At 27.8% G+C, this 21,785-nt stretch overlaps 3 protein-coding genes and 2 non-coding genes across 5 annotated transcripts; 4 read left to right on the top strand and 1 right to left on the bottom strand.

Moving 5' to 3' along the window:
* Positions 1-8,611: 8,611 nt before the first annotated feature.
* LOC114193310 (uncharacterized) lies at positions 8,612-9,561 on the top strand. Its single transcript, XM_028083045.2, has 3 exons — positions 8,612-8,750; positions 9,156-9,317; positions 9,430-9,561. The coding sequence occupies exons 1-3, from the start codon at positions 8,648-8,650 to the stop codon at positions 9,492-9,494; spliced, it is 330 nt and encodes a 109-aa protein (XP_027938846.1). The 5' UTR covers positions 8,612-8,647; the 3' UTR covers positions 9,495-9,561.
* Positions 9,562-11,863: 2,302 nt separating this feature from the next.
* LOC114195278 (protein MID1-COMPLEMENTING ACTIVITY 1-like) lies at positions 11,864-15,847 on the bottom strand. Its single transcript, XM_028085695.2, has 7 exons — positions 15,249-15,847; positions 13,434-13,768; positions 13,234-13,346; positions 12,788-12,859; positions 12,543-12,649; positions 12,380-12,473; positions 11,864-12,195 (listed from the first exon to the last, which is right to left on the bottom strand). Exons 1-7 carry the CDS (start codon positions 15,627-15,629, stop codon positions 12,143-12,145), a joined length of 1,155 nt encoding a protein of 384 aa, XP_027941496.2. The 5' UTR covers positions 15,630-15,847; the 3' UTR covers positions 11,864-12,142.
* A 1,972-nt stretch (positions 15,848-17,819) lies between these two features.
* TRNAK-CUU (transfer RNA lysine (anticodon CUU)) lies at positions 17,820-17,892 on the top strand. Its single transcript has one exon. It is a non-coding gene; the product is annotated as a tRNA-Lys (tRNA).
* Positions 17,893-17,969: 77 nt separating this feature from the next.
* TRNAK-CUU (transfer RNA lysine (anticodon CUU)) lies at positions 17,970-18,042 on the top strand. The gene has a single exon. It is a non-coding gene; the product is annotated as a tRNA-Lys (tRNA).
* A 1,745-nt stretch (positions 18,043-19,787) lies between these two features.
* LOC114195277 (Peptide-N4-(N-acetyl-beta-glucosaminyl)asparagine amidase A protein) lies at positions 19,788-21,710 on the top strand. The gene has a single exon (XM_028085693.2). The coding sequence runs from the start codon at positions 19,788-19,790 to the stop codon at positions 21,570-21,572; it is 1,785 nt and encodes a 594-aa protein (XP_027941494.1). The 3' UTR covers positions 21,573-21,710.
* The last annotated feature ends 75 nt before the right edge of the window (positions 21,711-21,785 follow it).

Genomic DNA, 21,785 nt, shown 5'->3' with positions numbered 1-21,785 from the left:
CAAAATAATATAAATAAATAAAAAATAAAAAATGACTAAAAATTCAATTTTTATGACACTTATTAACAAAATTAAAAATGAAAAAATAGTATAAAAAAATTACAATTTAAATATAAGTTATTTTTTAATAATTTATTAAATGACCAATTAATTATAAATTACAAAAGGATAAAATTAAGAATTAAAAAATGGAATAGGAAAATTAATTTAAAAATAATATTAATGGATGAAAAGTAATAAAATAAATTCAATAGACATACAACCCAAAATAAATATAAATAAAAAAATGTAAAAATAGAATAAATAGATAGAAGGTAAAATAACTCCCGTGATAATAAAATGAAATGAGTAATAAAATAAATTATGTAATATATTATTTTGTTATACTATCTATAACTATATATAAAAAATTTTCTTTTATTTCTGCATAAACTTATTTCTTTTATTTTTTATAATGTAATTATTTATTTATTTTTAAAAAAGTAAAATTATATTTACATGTTTTTTATAAAATTATTCTAACAGTTATTTTATTCATTAATGTTATTTTCTATTTTTTTTCTTCATTATTTTACTTTAATTTTAATAAATATAAATTTATTTTATTATACATTTTATTTATGTCCTAAAAGTTAGTTTTTTTTTAATTCTTTTGACATTTTTATTTTTTTATTTATACTTATTTGTTATTACACATGCAATCGAAGTTATTTTAGCTTTTAAACCATTTATTCTATTTTTAAAATTTTTTATCTATATTTGTTTTTTTACTCCATGTGCAATAGTTATAAACAAGCGGAAACAAAATAAAATAGATAATAAAGTAATTTTCTAGTATCTTATTTTTTTATATTATAATAAATTATAACAGATAATAGATTATATAATAGATATTTAACCATATTTGTATAATTTTTTAAGATTTAAATAGTCATTTGGTCATAATTTTGGTTAGGATTTTTCAATTTGTTTTTACTTTAGGATTTTTGTTTTCAATTTGGTCATAAATTTTGAAAGTATCATTCAATTAAGTTCTTTTAATTAACACCGTTACAATTGTTAACATAATAGTGTATACGTGTCACTGCTCCACTGACCTGGAACACTCTATAGTGACATGATCTTGTTTATTTACTGTGACACAATTATCATGGTGTTTAATTGGAAGTGAATTAGGTTTACGAATGAGAGAAAAATGGAATCAGGATTCATTGCTGGCAGGAAATTTGGAGAAGGTTCATTGGTGGGACGAAATTGGATTGAAAGGTTTTCAACTGGGGATGGGGATGGGGATGGGGATATATATATACCCGCCCAAATACCCGTCCCCGCTTAAATTACTAAACTATTTATAATTTATTAAATAATCTAAAAAATATATATAAATAAATAATATATTTACACATAAAATATAATATAATATAATATAATATAATATAATATAGTATATATACATATAAATAAAATATACTTATATATATATATATATATATATATATTTACACATATACATGTAATATAATATAATATAATATACATATAATATATATACATAATAATATAATATAATATATATAATATATACGTATAAAACAAATTAATCATTTAACTAGTGGGATCTTTTATAAACAAATTTATAACATTACAAATTTATAAAAATTTAAAAGAAATATATATATATATATATATATATATATATATATATATATAAAAGCATAAAATATCTACGCATATACATATAATATATATACATAATAATATAATATATATTATTATATTTATATTATTATATAATATAATATAATATATACTTAAAATAAATATATATCTATAAATATATATATATATATATATATATATATATATATATATATATATATATATATATATATATATAAACATAAGATATCCACACATATAATATATATACATAGTAATAATAATATAATATATAATATAATATAATATATATAAATAATTATATATATATATAAACATAAGATATCCACACATATAATATATATATATATATACATAGTAATATAATATATAATATAATATAATATATAATATAATATAATATAATATAATATATATATATATATATATATATATATATATAACATATTTCTCATTCTCTTTGTTTTTTGTTATACACTTTGTTTACTCTCTCAATTGTCTGGTTTGTTTTTCAAGATTTAATTTTGAAGGTAATTTTTCTTCTTCTTATTACATAATTTTTACTCTCTGTACATGGTTATGTTCAAATAGGTGTTCCTCAATTTCATTCTATGAAATAATTTTTAGGTTACACATTTGATTATCTTTATTTATTTATTTATTTTCATGAAAATGTTTGACTCTTATTTTGTAGCTCTTCTTTTTGTTACTTTGGTTATACACTTTTTTACTCTCTTTTAATTGTTTGGCTTGTTCTTTAAGGTTTAAGCAGATCTTCAAGGTACTTTTCCTTTTATCATAATCTTAATTATACATTTTTTTTCCGTTATGTTATGTTCAAATGGATATTCTCAAATTTGGGTCACACATTTAATTATCTTTACTCCTTTATGATAATTTTATTTATTATTTATTTTTTGTTTCATGATAATGTTTAATTCTCAATTTTAAGTGCTCAATTGCATAAATCCTTAATTTAATTCAAGATCAAAAGATGAAGAATCTATGTTTAAATTTGAATTATTATTAATTTAATTTTGTTATTTGTGCTATTTCGTTTAAGTGGTATAATATAAATTTTTAATAGTATAAAAAATATTTGAAATATTTTTAAACTTGATTATTGGTTTTCCTTTTATATTTTGTTAAAAAAGAAATTAACTTTTTTACTTTGTTTGATTTTTTTTTGTTACGTATGTTAGTTTCTAGAGAAAATGAGCACAGGAGATCAAGATTTGCAGGTACCAAGTCCACCACAGTGTTCACAACAACTAACTCCCTTTCAAAGTTCCAATAATGACAGTCAATCTCCATTGAATCCATCTACGCAAACACCTTCAGAAGTTCATGATGAAATACATTCAACAACACAAGTAGAGCCTGAGAAAGGGAAATTGAAAAGTGTTGTGTGGGAACACTTTGAAAAGATAAAAGTTGATGGAAAATACAAAGCTAAATGTAACTATTGCAAGAAACTGCTTGGTGGAGAAACAAAGAATGGAACAAAGCACTTGCACCATCATACAAACATATGTATTCAAAAGAAGGCTTTAGCAAAAGGAAAAGGGGGACAAAAAACACTTTTTTCTAAGATTTCAAGTGGCAAAAAAGAATTGGCTTGTGGAGCTTATAATGAAGAAAATGCCAAGAGGGAACTTGCAACAATGATTATATTGCATGAATATCCATTGTCAATAGTGGACCATATTGGTTTTATTAGATTCGTGACAACAATTCAACCATTATTTCAACTTCCTTCACGAAATACGATAAAGAAAGAGATACTCGGCATCTATGAACATGAAAAACAAGTTGTTATGAAGTTGATAGATACAAATAAAGGAAGAATAGCAATTACATCGGATATGTGGACTGCAAGCAATCAAAAGAAAGGGTATATGTCTATCACAGCTCACTATATTGATGACAATTGGACATTGCAAAATATAATTTTGAGGTACACCTTTTTTAATTTATAAATTTTCCAGTAATTTTTTTATGCACCTCTAGAAAGATTATATGTCTTACAAAATATTGCTTAATTTATAGGTTCATTTATGTTCCCGCACCTCACACAGCTGATCGACTTTGCAATGTATTAGTTGATTGTTTGTTCGATTGGAATATTGATACAAAATTGTCTACTATCACTTTAGACAACTGCAGCACAAATGATAGCATGATTGAAAAAATTAAGGATAAGTTGAAGTTGGACACACTCATTAAGAAAGGGTCTTTGCTTCATATGCGTTGTTCAGCACATATCCTTAATTTGATTGTGAAAGAAGGGTTAGCCGTCCTAAAAGAAGGGGTGGAAAAAATTCGAGAAAGTGTAGCATATTGGACAGCAACTCCTAAAAGAATGGAAAAATTTGAGGAAACAGCTAGACAATTGCGAATTTCTTTCACTAAAAAGTTAAGTTTGGATTGCCCAACTAGATGGAATTCTACTTACAAGATGCTTGATATTGCCATATGTTATAAGGATGTGTTTTTTAGGTTAAAGCAACGTGAAGCTCAATACACTTCTTTGCCAACTGATATGCAGTGGGAATTTGCAAAGGATGTTTGTCGAAGGCTAAAATTATTTAATGACATCACAGAAATCATTTCTGGCTCCAAATACCCAACTGCCAACATCTTTTTCCCAAAGATTTGTGAGATCAAAATTGCAATAAATGATTGGGTTAAATCTCCTGAGATAACCATTCAAAATATGGCAATACAAATGTTAAAGAAATTTGAAAGTTACTGGAGTGTTATTCATGATATATTGGCAATTGCTTCAGTTTTAGATCCAAGGTACAAGATGGACATGTTAGAATATTATTTTTATAAATTGTATGGTAATGATTTTGATCTGAAACTTAGTAGGATTCGTCAAATGTGCTATGATTTGGTTTTGGAATATCAATCAAAAAAGAATGAAACTTCTTCTAATAGAGCTACATCATTGGAGTTGGGAAAGGATGTTGATAATGATGCGAATGAAGTTTTAGAGTTTATGGCAAAAAAGAAAAAATCTAGAACTACAGTTATGAAAACAGAGTTGGATTATTACTTGGAAGAAGATAATTTGCCGGTTACACAAGAATTTGATATCCTATCATGGTGGAAAACAAATGGGTTAAAGTTTCCAACCCTTCAAGCAATTGCAAGGGATGTTTTAGCTATTCCAATAACAACTGTAGCTTTTGAATCTGCTTTTAGTACTGGTGGTCAGATATTAACTTCTCACCGTAGTCGACTTCATCATATTACTATAGAGGCTTTGATGTGTACAAGAAGTTGGATATGGAACTCAAACCATCTAGGTAAGTTACTCAAATTTATTAATATTTTTTGTTAGTATTTTTTGTGAATTCTCATCTAATATTCTACATTTGGTGTTTGTAGGTGTTAAAAAATTAAAAGGAAAAGATGTTCTCATGAGTGAAAATGAATCTGATGAAGAAGGTACATTATATTCTAGTAATTAAAATTTTCAATTTCAATTATTATATCATATCTAATTTTTCATTTTTTTTCTATGTGTAGGTGGATCGAATGCAAATGAAACCACTGATCATTTGTAAAATTAATAAATATTTTGGTTATTATAAAATTTTAGTAATGTGTAATTTTTTAGCTTTTATATAATTATTTGAATTTTATTTAGTTGTTATTTGATACTTTAATTTGAGATTTATACTATTATAATATTTTTCTTAATATTTGACATCATGAAAATCAAAAAGAGTATGTTATTTTAATATTGAATATTTTGATAGTATCATGATTCCGTTGGTGTGATTTTTAAATTCTTTTTATAAAAAGTATTTAATTGATATATGGAACAATAAAAAAATGGGTATGGGTATAAGAAAATACTCGTTACCCGGTGGGGATGGGGATGGGTCAAAAGTTGTATACCCGTTGGGTTTGGGGATGAGGATGGGGATGAATTTTTATTATGGGGATGGGGATGGGATCATGATACCCGTACCCGCCCCGCCCCGTTGCCATCCCTAGTTGAGACGATGCTAGGTAAAAGAATTTAATTGAATGATATTTTCGAAATTTAAGACCAAATTAAAAAGAAAAATCCTAAAATGGACCAAATTAAAAAAAATAACAAAAATTATGACCAAATCACTATTTAAACTTTTTTTTTAATTATTAACATTTTTAGGATTCACACACTCTCCCTTTACCTCATTCACTTGAGTGATACATTATAAATTCTTTTAGAAGACAAATATTTCTTCTATTATTTTGCTTCAAATCCCATCTCTTTGGCTTTCTCTTCCTCTTTTTAACTTTTCTTCTATATGTTATGCACCTTGTCATCCAATTCACCTAATCATAAGTCAAAAATTCCAAATAATCATTATATATGCATTAAATGCAACATTGTTTCTTCTTATTTCAAAATCTTTATTTTGTTTTTTCTTCTTATATCTTTTCTTAAAAATAAATAAATAATGCTTTTAACAAATGTATTTTTTATAATTGACATTAAAGTAAAAACGTGTCAAATGATGTAAACAATTTAAATGTTAGTATGAAACACGTTAACACATATTTTTTTTTTTGTAATTAAGTTAAAAAGATTATATTTATTCATTCTTAAAGTCTGAAGTGGAGATCAAGATGTGTCAAAGTTTTATATAAAAACAAATTTTAATTTCGTGTCAAAGGTTATATACAATAACCATATGTTACCCATATATTTATATATATATATATATATATATATATATATATATATATATATTTATTTTTTTTTTGTTTTCTTACCAATTTTTACTTTTATTTTTATTTCACGTTGTTATAATATTTCTTAAAATTACTTTATTTATTTTTCAATGCATCTAGATAAATATGAAATATTCTTTTTATATGAATTTAATTATAAGTGTAAAACACATGATTTTCTAACTCATATTTTTATAGCAAGATGAAATAAATAATATAATTATTTAAAAAATATGGAGTGTGTCCTTTTATATGGTAGAAAATTTAATTTAATTTTAAAAAATAACTAAATTTTTTTAAATAATAATTTAAAAGGATAATATGTAAAATAATTATTTTAATTTAAAAAATAATTAAGTTTTTTTTTTAAATCACGACTTCTTAGCTATAAATATGTGTTCACTTTTTAATAACAAAGAATAGTAAAATTATTATTATTATTATTGCTATTATTATAATTATAAAAAATATATAATTTAATAATTTTATTGTAAATAACTTTATTTATTTTGTAGGTAGTTGTATAACTAAAAAATAGTTTAGTTTAAAACACAGTTAAATTAAAAAACAAACGGGTTAACTTTTAAGAAACGGTCACTAAAAATGCAAGATTAATAAAATAATTATTATAATTTAAAAAACATTTATTTAAAGGATAATTTTGCAAAACAAACATGGACATCAAAAAGATAAATATCTTAATATATAAGTATAGATATATAGGCTAGAGAACATATACGTGGTATATATATATATATATATATATGTATATATATACATATATATATATATATATATATGTATATATATATATATATATGTATATATATATATATATATGTATATATATATATATATGTATATATATACATATATATATGTATACATATATATATATATATATATATATACATATATATATATATGTATACATATATATATATATATATATGTATATATATATATATATGTATACATATATATATATATGTATATATATATATATGTATATATATATATATATTTATGATTAAAATAATTGTTATTATAATAATAAAAGCAAATATAAATAATTTATACAATTTTAATATAAAAATAGATAAATTTTAAAAGTATTAAATAAAAATATAAATTTTAAAAAGTGATCGGTTACGAAGTAATTATTTTATTTATAAAAAATAATTATTTAAAAGATAAAAATGAAGAATAAATACGTACACCAAAACTAAAATTATGAATCATTTATATAATAGTCTCAATATGTAAAATTGACTGATTATGTTTTATTATATCAATAAAGAGAATACTAAGTTTATATGTGATTGTTTATGCATTCTTTCTTTAAACTGTATTTTAAAATATTTATTATGTAATTTCATTCGGTAACTGTTATTTATAATCATTTTATACACTACATTATTTTACATGATTTTAGATATATGAGCATAAAATTAGGATGCCTTAATATTATTGTACTGTTGATTTTTCATTACATTTTTAAATAGTCTATTTTTAGATATTCAAAAAAATCCTATTTTCATGTGTTGTAAAACTTTAATAACTCATTAAATAAACAATATAAATTTAGTAAATGATAATAAATAATTCTTAATTAATTTGTAAAACTTTTAATCTTAATGTTGACTAAAAGTTTTACTCATTAAATAAATAATGAAAGTTTAATTAATGATAACAAAATAATTATTAATTAGTTTATATAGAAACCTTTAATTTAATGTTGACTAAAAGTTTCGTTGACCGCCATCATAACTATTAAAACATTTTTTAATACACATACCAATAAATCTAATTACCTTATCAGATCAGACTTGTTTTTACTAATCTTATACTCTTGCTAATACATATTGTTCTACTTACTTAATTGTAATACACTTATGATTTTTAAAAGTACGACAATTAAAAGGAAATAATATACAAAGTTTACCAATATGCTGAAAAGATGAGGAGTCCAATAACTAGAATAATTCATTAATTACTAACTTTTAGTTCAATTCTTTCTATTTTTAACTACATATAAAAGACATAAAAGAAGAACAATTAAATATATTAGAACTTTAAAATATTTTTGTCAAATTTACTAAAAAAAGAATGACTCATATCATGGACTAGAGAATATTTAAATTCATTATATTGTAATTTTCTTCTATAAATTGGTATTTTTTTTTTCTTGAAACACAAAAACAGATTTTAGAGAGCTATACAAAATAAAATGATGAAGATTATTGGAGTTATGATTATGATGATGGTTATCTTGGGTTGCACACAAGCCATTCCCATTACACCTGAGAAAACATCTACTTTCAGTGAAACAGGTATTCAATTTTTTATAACATCAATCTCTTATACATATATATTATGTTAGTTAGTATTTTGTGATATTTTATTATGTAATGTTATATGATATCATAGATATGAGAGTTATTAGTTTGATTTTATATAGATTTGAGAGTTATTAATTTGATTTGATTAATGCGAGAATATTTTTTTTATATTATTAATTTGGGTTCAACTCTTGAAATATTATAGATATGATTTAAATCACTAATATCAGTGGAGACTTCTTCGTATCGAGTTTTTCTTGGAACTTATAACAAGATTTAACATATGCACAAAATTCTAAGATAGTTTTAGAAATGGAAAGAAAAGTAATGACAAATAGAAGATGCAAAGTATTTGAGTTGTGATTATGATGATGATGATTATGTTGGGTTGCACAGGAACTCCGGACAAAGTATGTAGTGTGAAATGTTTCTTTGAATGTATAACATCAAAAGATCTATCATGTTATCATGATTGCAAGGAAAAATGTAATCATAGGTCTCTTCCCGGTGTTTACTATGAATGCATTAATGGATGCGGCATGACCAAATCTACAATAGGTATTTACTTTCTTACAACATTATTCTTTATTTTAATCTTTTATATGTATTATTTATGATTCAATTTTGTTACATGTTTACATCGTTTTAATAACTTACTTTTGTGTATCAGGTGATCGAGCTGTTGTGACCGCTGATATAAACTCTTGTTTACAAAAATGTCGCAGCAAGATATAATTTTTTTAAACAATGTATGAAAATAAAGTTGTTAGAAATAATATATAAATAAATATGAGTTGTGCGCATTTTTTCTTCTTTATTTCTTCAAAAATCTTTGTCCTCTTATTTTCTTTACATTTTTGTAAAATGTTATATATAGATTAAGAAACACTTACACATTTAAAATATAAGTTTTTTATTTAATGAAATATTAACATTTTCCTACATTAGAATAATAACTCATTATTTTACTTTTTTTATTTTTAAGACAGTCAAGATATCTAAAAGTTGGTCTAAAAGAGTTTAGGAATTGAGCCTAAATACATCTTATATTTAGTTTAAACCTTATTAAGAAAATGATAGATTTTATATATAGTTATAAGGAAGATTAGATATGTATGCATTATCTTTGTATCTTTATTTTCTGTTATTATCTTTGTAATTTTTATTTTAATCTTTATATTTTATTATTAGTCTTGTAATCAAAATATTTTACTATTTTTTAAAATAAAAAAGATTTGTAATTATTTTATTTATAATAAATAAAATACTAACTTTCACGATTAAGGAAAATAATTATTTTGGTTTTAGTGTTATTTCGTTACTAAAATTTTTTATATTTTATGAAGATTTTGCTATCATTTTTCTTACTAATAATACTTTCGTGAGTACTTACTTACTGTGAAATTTAAAAAATTTTAAGAAAATTATTCATAGCATTTTTTCTTATAAAAAATTTACAACAACTTTTATGTGAAAATATAAATTTAAAAAACAACATATACTTTTAACTGCAAATTTAAATTTTCGCAAATAATTTTCTTGTATATTTTAAATTCATAAATAAGTTTTTGAAAAAATATCGTAAGTAGTTTTTCCTATGAAAATGAATTTATAAATATATTTTTTTCTACTAATAATTTTGCATGAAATTTTACAAAAAAATTTTATTAATAAATTTTATAAAATATATAAATACTTTTCGAGGCCTTGTTTTTATTTAAATTTTTACATACTTTTAAATATAATTTTATCTAGTTTTAAATTCGATATATCTTGATAAATTATATATCTTAACATTTTAATTAAATAAACTATTTCTTAGTGATACTTTAAATGATTACGGCAAATTTTTAATTTAATAAACTATTTTTCTCCATGCTTGAAACCTAAAAATTAGAAAATCATAAATTTAAAAAAATTAAAATAAAATAAAATATATAAATCAACTGACACGTAACATGCATGGTTAATTTTTTAAATGTAGTTAACAAAAAAAATCAAATTGATCAAAATAAAAATCTAATTAAATATAAAACGAAAATGAAGATCAAATTAAATAAATATTATAATGAAAATATGGACCAAATGTTTATTCAAGTTAAGTTAATTATGTTTGATTCACATATATATATATATATATATATATATATAAAAAGAAGATTTTCTTTTTATGTCAACATTTCAAAATATCAATTTTATCTTTTAAATATAATAATTTATTAAAATTTTGAAAATTGATCATTACTTAATTTTAATTTATATATTAACTTAATAACATTACAATATTATCACCTACTAATATAATAACACACATATTTAAAAAATGTATACGCACAAACGCGATAGCGCCTTTGTTTACGCTAGTATATATATATATATATATATATATATATATATATATATATATATATATATATATATATATATTGATAGTTGATTTTTAAAGTTAATGATAATTATAAAAGTTTCATACGAATTTATAGTTATGTAGTGTTTAAATATATTACAATTGAGAGTTTGGTACAGACATAAATTTAACCACCAATTATACTAAAATAATGAAAACATTATATTAGTTTAACCAATTGGTTAAAAATAAATAAATGTCAAAAGCGAAGATGGAGATGTAAGTATGTACCGAATAGAGGTATGGCTTGTCATTTTTTTATTTACCTTTTATAATTCTCTTTCTCGCATCAAAAACAGAATGAGTATTAAAAAAAATACTAAATATCTACTTGAAAAAAGATATTAAGACTCTTATTTTTTTTAATTTTATCTTTAAATTTAAATCTTTGACATAATTTAATGTAAATCATTAATTTTTAAAAAAAAAGACAATGCTACATTAGTTAATAGTCTACATTAAATTTTACATAGAAAAAATAAAAGATGAGAATATATATAATAAGATTCATAATATTATTTTCATACTAAGATAATAACGAAAAGAGTAATAAAGTGTATTGCAAGATAAGATATTAAGAATATGGATAATGATACTTTAATCCACTTTTTTTGACTCACTCTTAATCCACTACTCTCATTACTTTTAGATCATCACATCACATCACTACAAAAAATTAAAATAAATGATCTAAGGGTGATAAGAATGGTGAGTTAAAAGTGGATAAAAAAAGTAGGTTAAAATATCATTTTTCTAAGAATATTATCAGAAAAATACTCTAAAGTGATAATTGAGACAAAAATATTTTTAAAAATATAAATCAAATAAGATAAATAAGTATTTGAGCTTGATTTGCCGTGAAGAAAACTGAGTCTTCTAATTTCATGTAATGACTTCAAGCGACTGAGTAAATCGTTTGATTTCCTGACAGCAGAAATTGACTATATCTTTAGGAAAAAAGAGAAATTAGGAAAATTCATGACTCCATGTGCTGGTTCGGAGGAGGAAACATCCTTCTTTCTCTGCAATCTGCAGCAGTGGTTGATTATCTTATCAGTCATTCTGGCCGACATACTTGTTTAGAATCAGTTTCATTAATGATTTCCAAGAAAAAAATTGGAGTTTTTAACCAAACAACTTTGTATCTATTTGGAGTAAGTAAAATTATTTAGAATCAAATTGAGTTTTGTTGGGTAAGTTTTGATGAACCTACCTCCAAAACCCCTGAGCTGAAGTTCACGCCATTCTTGAACCATTGCACAACAGCAACACATTAGATGTGTCAAGTAGTCATCACACAGACCTCCCTACGAAAAAAACAAAAACGGTTAATAATGAAATGAAACTTAAGTGGACAGGGTGAAATGGAAACCAACCTCAATGTTAAATTTGCTACGCAATTTCCCTCTTATGCAACAGGAATAACAGCAGCAAACACAGAACATGGAGTAAGCCATAAGATTAGTCATTGCACGTGTTCGAGCTGTAACAATTTCAAGTCAGAGAGTTTGGACTATTGTGTACCAGTTAGAGTTGATTTCAGAACTTCATGATGCATGTTATCGTCAACTGTTTAGGTAAATCATATCCATTAAAATCGCATTACTCACAATTTACTTACAAGTTTCTCCCCCGGTAACCACATTAACTATCCAAGAAAATGTTCCGCATGGGAAGAAGCAGGTCTTTAGGCCTGTAATGAACAATACTATTATTTTCTTAAAAGGAAATCGTAAACAAGAAACACCCTTGCATCTTACACAAAAAAAGTAGGAAGAAAAATTTCCTCATAGACTTTAAGAAAAATTCATACACTTCGAAGTTCTAATACTTGTTGCTTCTCGCTCCATACATTTTTGTATGAACCAAGCACCTTTATTTATCGAGGTCTTGCATGTGTTGCATTATATGCAGCTATCATTTGATTGAAAAGGTTTTACTAGACAAGTAAAAGAACAGGGGTAATGATTGTTGAATTGCAGTTTGCATGCCACCACTGAACAAGTTTACCATTTACCTTTTTTGAAAAATGTATGTAGAATCTATACGAGGGGTTCAGATATTTACATAAGCAAGGCTCACTGAAGCAACCAAAGAGATCAGTCTCCCATTCTGATTGACTTTTATCTCCAGATTCCAACTCGAGGTCCTCGAATGCTATTGCATTGTTAGTTATATTCCTAGACCAAGATATATGTATAAATAATTAACAATTCAGTAATAAGATGGTTACCTGATAAAATCATTTAATGGTATCATAAAACTACCTTGATATCAAATCAGTTGGTTCGTTGAAAATAACTTTTGCAACCTTTTCGTTAGGTGTCACGCTGACAACATTTTCTGTGACTTCAATAAGATGTTCAATTACCCTGCATTGGTCTGGGTCATTATTGGTTCTTGATCTATGTAGTTCAATATGCAGTTTTTCTTTCTCCTCTTTGAGGGCCTCGTGGAACCCCAGATCAGGGTACCTACGAGATAAGGATTTCTCCAATATACCTGCATCCTTCTTAGATCGATTAGTCTTTAGTATCACATTTTGGGTCTCCATTTCTTCTTCATCCAGGGTGTATTCCGTTTGATCCTCTTCTCCGAGATGCTGCATTTCAAATACCGAATCTTGTCAGAGGTAGATGCGTTTCAATGGAATGGGAAAGATAGATGACAAAAATCTATTGATTGAAATTGAAACAAATAATTAAACTTGATTAATTACTTGTTCATGAATTTGGAAGTGTAACATTTAATATCTAAGGGTTGGGCTATACATGTAACTCAAGAAAATCTTAGAAAACTAAGAAATCAAATTAAGTTTTCTTTTTTTCTCTTCATTTTACGTCCAAATCTATCGTGACTAAAAACATTGCAAATAATATATAGCTCTGTGACTAACTGCTCTGTGACTTCTGAAAGGCATCACTCTTAAACTACATACGTAACTTAAATGTGTATTAAACTTTACCGCTTAGCTTAAGGGTTGATAATTGATGCACTGAAAAAGTATTAAGAACAACACAGTGTATGTGTGGAGTTCTTATGTTTGGAATTTTGGAAGCTTCTTAACTCGCAAGAGTCAAAAGTGACTTGTTTCATCGTACTTGTCTTTTTTAATTTGAAATGTATTTTACACAGGAAAATTTCCTCTAAAAACAGGAAAGATTTGCTACTATTTAAAAGAATGTTCTTATACACATATCCACCCATGTCTCAAAGGCGACAAGGTCATTTTTTTAACAACAAAGTTCAATATATTTTTTTTCTAAATTATTAATTATCAATTAATAATATTTGTATAACTTTAAAAATTAATTAATATACCCCAATAATAGCTCAAAGTTGCCACCGTTTTCGGGAGGAGATCCATGTTATTCCCGGTGGTAGCCCAGAACACAGAGAAGAGTACAGAGCAATTTACATTACACTCCTTACTCTAGACTCTAGAGTCTTCGTTTTCGTCCACCTTTTCAAAAAGTTAACAGTAAAGTCTGACATTTTATAACTTTTGAAAATTTTGACCAAATTTAATAGAGAAAAAAAAAAAAAAAAATAATAATAATAATAATAATAAATGACGTGGTAAAACAAAACAACAGAAAACAGTGGATGTTAATTACGTTCATTCATTAATTAATAAAAAGTAGAAATACTGGTATTGATATTATACTTTATCTCCACCGACAATCTTTTCACCAAATGTGAGGAAAACACAGTATTGTTCGAGCTGATTTTATTTTTAAAACCGTTGAAGCTAGCTAAGATCAAAATAAAAATAAATGAAAAAAGAGAATCGAGAAATGATTTTCTCCAATAAATTTTATTAAAGATCTAAAGTGAACAATAAGCATGTTAGGCGCGAACGATATCATCTTAAAAAATAAATTAGGCGATGAAAATGTAAATCAAATGCAAGGATAATTATTAATTTAACAAGTATGTCTAGTGAACTTTCCTAACGAAGCAAGTGTAACTGAACGCAAGAGAAATATAAAAAAAAATGATTAATAGTGTGATGTGATTAATTATAATAAATCTAAAAATATAGAAATAATAATAGAAAAAACTGTTAACCAGTGAAGAACCTGCATACGAAAATCGTGAACAGCGGAGATGAGGGGCACGAGTTGGAGGTGGCGATCGATCTGCGTCTGAACGTGGCGGAACTGATTCACTACGCTCCAACCCATAGCAAGCATGTAAAGGTAACTCTTGTCTTTGCAACTTTCCACCAACTCCAACGCTTTCCGCAGAGCCTCTTGAAGACCGTCCAACGGTTCCTTTGTCGCCGGCAGCCGCGCCACCTCCGTCGATTCCAGCGTCACCAGCAGGTTCCCTATCATCCTCACCTGCTCCACCATGCGCTCGCAGTTCCGGCGGTGCGCACTGGCGTTATGCGCCGCTGATATCACCGCGCTCGCCACCCTCGTCGCGCTCAACCCTAGAACCTGCGCTAGGTCCTCCATCTTGAATTCTTTGTTTGTTCTTCTTGTTTCTGTTTGTCTACAGTGGAGAATAGATAGAGGGAAACAATGTGTGAGATCTAAACTTTTATTTTCTTTGGGTTCTGCTATAGCATATGGGATTTTGAAGTGTGTGAAAGCGACGCGTTCATTCAAGCTTGGACTGTTACACGGAAATGGTGCCTACTAGTGCATTGGAGGGTATCGTTTTAGAAGAGTCCCACGCACATAAGTTACCTTACTAACAAATTACGGTGAGATTAATAATGTTATATTTTAATATCTCAGGTAACAATATCTAAATAATAACAGTTTTTTTTTTTAAATCATTTTTTTTTTCTAGTAATGGCGAACTATTTTCCTGTAATAAGTTGGATCATGTTTCAGTTTCACGGAGGAGCTCCGTTACGGCTCATAGTTTTAGCAGCACCTGACATGTCGAAAGAAGAAGAAGGTGTGAGACATGTCGAAGGAGAAGTTGTGAAAAAAAAAAAACAATAATTCAGTATTTTGTCTATTATCTAACATGTCTTGTTTTTAGGAAATGAACGACTTTTAATTCATTATTTTAATTAATTTTAAATTTTTTATTTTTATTTTTATTTTTTGACAATATGATGTAATAATTTAAAAGTAATTAGAGTGATGGATTAAGAATGGGTCAAAAAATTATTGTCTCTCACTTTATTTATCTTTATAAGGACTTCTACAAAAATTTTGTGATTTTTTCAAAACATTGAGACTTTATATATCTAATTAATTAAGTTTCTAAATGTTTTATTCGATATCTTTTTTCTTTAGAATTACGTATTTCTTTTAAATAAGTTTTCTTTCTATTTATTGGTGTGCGTGTGTGTGTTTTTTTTCTTCTTAATTTCACCTTTTATTGCTGACTATGGTACAATTGTGGTAATTCTTTTTATCGTAAATAATTGATTTACAATCTAGAAAATTTAAATTCACTTTTTTTGACAATAAGAAGGAAGGTGCGGATGGTAGAAGAAGGTCTCTAACTAGAGGATACGTGACAAAATGATGGTGACAAAAAATGAGTTTGGAATAGAGGATAAAAAGAATGGTCAATTAATCTAATAAAAACAATATGTTTTATATGTACATTATAATTAGAGTAAGAACAAAAATAAGAGGATAAAATAAATAGATTATAAGTATCTAAAAATAAATAAACTATGATTCATGAACATGTTTTTTTTTTTTTTTATATATACTTCAATCATTAGTTTCTAATATACTGTGAAGGTTTGAAACGGGTTACAGAATACACTTCTATTTTATTTTATTTTATTTCATCAAACTAACAGGTTTTAATTTTGTGACAAGGAAACCAAAATGATATAACAATATACCAAATACTTAATTTTTACTTTTAAGTACACATTTCCTGAAATATGTATTTTATTCTCAATATATATATATATATATATATATATATATATATATATATATATATATATATATATATCATTGTTATTATTATTTATAACATGTTTTGTCCGATCCATTGAATAGGAAATATATGAAATTGCAAGTTCTAAGATCCCCTTTTTCTTTTTCTAAAAATTTGGGTTCTGAAAGTTTAAACCTTGTTTTTCAAATTCCATTGTATCTGTAATTTCCTTTTGATTTTGAGGTTAGTGTTGTCTATTATTGAAGTCAAAGGCTAAATGTACAAGTTTTACAGCGTATTCATTGCACTAATTAATGTTGGTTTTATTTATCAATTTTGCTAACCTATGCACCATTATGGAGATGTCTGTAGTTTTCGAACTTGTTCGTAGAAAATAACTTGAGATACAAATAATGCAACCTTATTACTCGATTCAATAACATTTTCCTTTCCACTTGCATGATAACTTTTCCCATCTTGAACAACATCATGGAGGATGCAACGTCACAAAATAGGGCAGGCTAGCTCGCTCATTGCGGGTCGGGTTCAAGCTTCTAACTCATTTTCGAATGTTAGGTTGACTCGATCTGACCGAATTTTGATGAATCAAAAATAGGTCGAGTTTAAGCGAACGAGTATAACCTATTTTGACATTCATATTCATTTATCCTAAAATTTAATGGTCGTGTTATGGACGAGCTAAACATTTCCTTTGATCTTTTTATTACTAGAGAGAAATTTGTTATACACATAATAATGTGTAATATTATTTGGAAAGCCATTGAGCCCGTCTAGCTCAGTTGGTAGAGCGCAAGGCTCTTAACCTTGTGGTCGTGGGTTCGAGCCCCACGGTGGGCGTTTTTGTTTTTCTCTTAAAACACTTTTTACTTGATTCATGTCTAGGTTTGTTGGGTTGCACATCAAATTTTCATCTAGCCCGTCTAGCTCAGTTGGTAGAGCGCAAGGCTCTTAACCTTGTGGTCGTGGGTTCGAGCCCCACGGTGGGCGTTTGTTTTGCCACTTAGATGAATTGTGGTATAACTATGATAAATTCAAAAAACTACACTTACCATGTTCACATATGCTTGCTGCATGCAAATATGCACACCACAATTCCTAAGTTAAGTAGGATAAGAACAAAGATGGACATAAGGGAACAACATGGTCGATCAATAAAATGTTCATACTATTAAACATCAGGACATAAAATGTTCTCACCATTGATTTATGTTTTATTTAGAAAAATGTATTCCATGTACCTTTACTTAATGTATTTAATGCATGCATGTTCATAAATAACTTTATCATATTTTTTGTATTCATCTTCAACTTATACTTTATCATATTTTTGTCTAAAATAACTTTTTTTGACAATTTTTATACTTTCTCTATTTTTTTAAAATTCTATTAAAAATTTCTATATTTAAAATATATAAAAAATATTTTTTTACTATATATATTTAAATTTTTATTGTTGTTGTAAATATTTTTTTATAAATAAACCTATATGTTTTACATATTTATATACCTAATTTTTACTCTACATTAATTTTCTTTTTAAATAATTTTACTTACAATAATATTATTATTTTATTTTATTTTTCTAACTCATTACACCAAATTTTTATTACATAAATTATTTTAATCAAATAAATATACATCTCTCACATTTAATTTTACATAAAACAACCATCATTATAATATATTATTATCATAATTTTACTATTATCATAATTACCATATATATATATATATTTAAATTATCTTAATTATTATTTTTATTCTTTAATTTATTTATTCCTTACTTATTTATAAAAATCAAAATAAATATATCTTTTTAATTTCAAATACACATCAAACTAACAAAATTTTAAATGTATAATAAACTATTTTTAATAAATCAAAATTTTTTAATTTTTAATAAAAAAAGAGTTCTTAAAAATTATTTAATTTTTTCTTTTAAAAAAACACCTTTTTAGAATTCGTCTTCTAAGGGAACCTGAATCCTAAGAGGGGTTTTGCAAAACAGAAATAAAAAAACACCTTGCATTTTGGTTTGCCAGGGAAACGAATCCCTTTCATGTAGAATAAAATGGTCTTTATGGATAAATAATATTTATGGAGGTATATTAAAGTTAATAAAATAAAAAAATGTCTACTTTTGTCAAAAATTCACCGTAGTCCTGCATTATAAGTTTTTTCAGGTGTTGTTATGAAATACTCTTTCATAATGTTAATAGTGCCTCAAATTGCCTACTTGCAATTATTCCACTAAGTTGTCTCATAACGTTCATGTTGATGAAGCAATACTAGAGAAGCTAAGAAAATATGACAAGGAAAAGTACGAAACAGAGAAAGATCAAAGATTATACCTCATAAACAGTGGTAGTCCCGAATTTTTCACTAACTATTACTATCAAAAGAAAACTAAACAGGGTCAATACAATAAAAAAGTTCATGATTGAAGTTTAGTTTCTTGTTTTGGACATGGCAACAGTTTGCAATGGAATGAAAAATAAAAGAAGTACTGAATGAATGAACGCGGAGTTTAGTGTTGTGTAGGATGGTGATAAGAAAAACAGGAGGAAGAAATTTCCTGAGACAGTAGTACCCAACGCTATTATATATATACAGTGCCATTTTTGTGGATTGAAAATGAAGCAAAGGTAATTCACAGGTATCCAAAGTTCTCCAAAGTTTTAATTTTTAACCTGAATCATCTTCATTTCACGTATGATTTCTACTTCCTGGCCATGAATACTGCGAGCGAGAGGTTTGTTACGTTCCTCTGTTTCTTTCTGCTTCTCTTCATGACAACGTTGTCAAACTCCCAACCAGACCGTTTCATGAGACCCCTTCGTGGGAGTAACAGTGAATACTTCGAGGTGGGTTACCCGCCGCCGTCACACGAACCCACTCCGTCCTGCAGCCACCGTGTCCTCCACCACTCCTTCGCCCACACCATCGACTCTCCTCCGTACACCACCTCCTACAGCCCTCCCCCGCGCTGCCCCGCCCCGTGGTCCCGCGTCGTGCTCCATTTCCACGCCCGCTGCAAGGGCGAGCAGTACGACCGCATCGCCGCCATCTGGATCTCCGGCGCCGAGATCCTCCGCACCAGCACCGCCGAGCCCACCGCCGACGGCATCTTCTGGAACGTCCGCAAGGACGTCACGAGATACTCCTCCCTCTTCGCCAAATCCAACCTCGACCTTACCATGATGCTAGAAAACATCGTGAACACAGAGTTCACAGGCGTCTACCACGTTACCGTCACTCTCCTCTACTACAACGAGTACGCCGTTAAGGCCCCCGTCAGGGTTCCGTTTGTCCCCTGCCCCGAGGAGCTTACTTTCAATCCAATTTCTCTGCCTACATCTCGATCTCTTATCCAGGATCCCGGCTCCAGAGGCGTGAATGAGTCGCCGGCGGATTTGATTATTCCGATATCCGATGATGGGCGGCGAGGGTTTTGGTTCAAGTTGGAGGAGGAGAAAAGTTCCTTCTCCCGGAAAGTTCGAATTCCGAGAAACACCTATCGCGCGGTGCTTGAATTATACGTTTCTTTTCACGGAAACGACGAGTTCTGGTACTCGAACCCGCCGACTTCGTACATCACGGCGAACGGTTTGGCGACGGAGCGTGGGAACGGCGCGTACAGGGAAGTTTACGCGACGATCGACGGGCAGGTTGTCGGGTCGGAGGTTCCGTTTCCGGTGATATTCACCGGCGGGATCAACCCTTTGTTCTGGGAGCCCATGGTGGCGATCGGGGCTTTTAACCTTCCCTCATACGACATCGATTTGACGCCGTTTTTGGGGAAAGTTCTGGATGGGAAGGAGCACGTGTTCGGAATAGGAGTGGTGAAGGGAATATCTTACTGGCTGGTGAACGCAAACTTGCATCTTTGGTTGGACCACGAATCAAAGGTGGTTCATGCTAATCCCGTGGTTCATCACAGTCCTGAAACTTCGATCGAACGGCAAGAGGGGTTTCGAGGGCTTGATGGGTCGTTTGACGTGGACGCGGAGCAGGAAACGCACATCACAGGGTGGGTCATGACCAGTGCCGGCAACATCACCACCACGGTTTCTCAGGGATTCTCGTTCAAGAACTTCATAAAGTTCCAACACAATGGGAGTATCAAGACCGTTAAGCAGAAGTTCAAGGCAAAGAAAAAAGTTAAGGTGATCGATGGAAAAGGTGAATCTATCACCAGGTTGAAGGTTAGACGAAGGTACCCTTTAAGGGTTGTCACCACCACTAAGGAGTTTCTCGATGGCACATACCGGCTTGTCACCGAGCTTTCTCATATTCTCAATGAGAAGCATGTAAGTGGGTGCTTCTCGAAATCCATTACCAATGCCCAGAATTCCAAGGGCTGGATCGATGTGAAGGGTCACTCTGTTGTGTCAGGTCAGGCAAGCACCACGCAGAATTATAGTTATGTTGATGGGTTCATGTGCTACTCCCGGAATGTTGCTGCGTCTAATGGAAGGATTGTCTTGGACAATTCAACGTTTGTTTGTGAATTGTGAAGATTCTTTGTAGTTTCTTTTCTCGTACATGTATTATGTAGTTTCCTGCATAGGGTTTTAGTTTTATTTTTTCTAGGAAGAGGAATGTGTAGTGTCTTTTGAATCTGCATGTATGTATGTATTGCTTGCATTCAGCCACCGTGCCTGGATCTAGACACAGAAGGATCATAGCATTAGTATATGATTCCTGACAGAGTACAGCTTGCACATAAC

Source organism: Vigna unguiculata, chromosome 8 (genome assembly GCF_037176805.1).
Source record: "Vigna unguiculata cultivar grain cowpea cultivar isolate G323 ecotype 2 chromosome 8, ASM3717680v1, whole genome shotgun sequence".
In the NCBI taxonomy this organism is placed as follows: domain Eukaryota; kingdom Viridiplantae; phylum Streptophyta; class Magnoliopsida; order Fabales; family Fabaceae; genus Vigna; species Vigna unguiculata.
This window is presented reverse-complemented; position numbering and strand designations above follow the sequence as displayed.

Bases quoted from the DNA above. Each gene is read 5' to 3' on its own strand.
- LOC114195277 (XM_028085693.2), top strand. From the start codon at position 19,788: ATGAATACTGCGAGCGAGAGGTTTGTTACGTTCCTCTGTTTCTTTCTG.
- LOC114195278 (XM_028085695.2), bottom strand. From the start codon at position 15,629: ATGGAGGACCTAGCGCAGGTTCTAGGGTTGAGCGCGACGAGGGTGGCG. The intron at 12,650-12,787 runs GTAAGTAAATTG...AAATTGTTACAG, and splicing joins GGTTACCGGGGGAGAAACTT to CTCGAACACGTGCAATGACT. The intron at 12,196-12,379 runs GTAGGTTCATCA...CCACTGCTGCAG, and splicing joins TCAGCTCAGGGGTTTTGGAG to ATTGCAGAGAAAGAAGGATG.
- LOC114193310 (XM_028083045.2), top strand. From the start codon at position 8,648: ATGATGAAGATTATTGGAGTTATGATTATGATGATGGTTATCTTGGGT. The intron at 8,751-9,155 runs GTATTCAATTTT...TGGGTTGCACAG, and splicing joins ATCTACTTTCAGTGAAACAG to GAACTCCGGACAAAGTATGT. The intron at 9,318-9,429 runs GTATTTACTTTC...TTTGTGTATCAG, and splicing joins CATGACCAAATCTACAATAG to GTGATCGAGCTGTTGTGACC.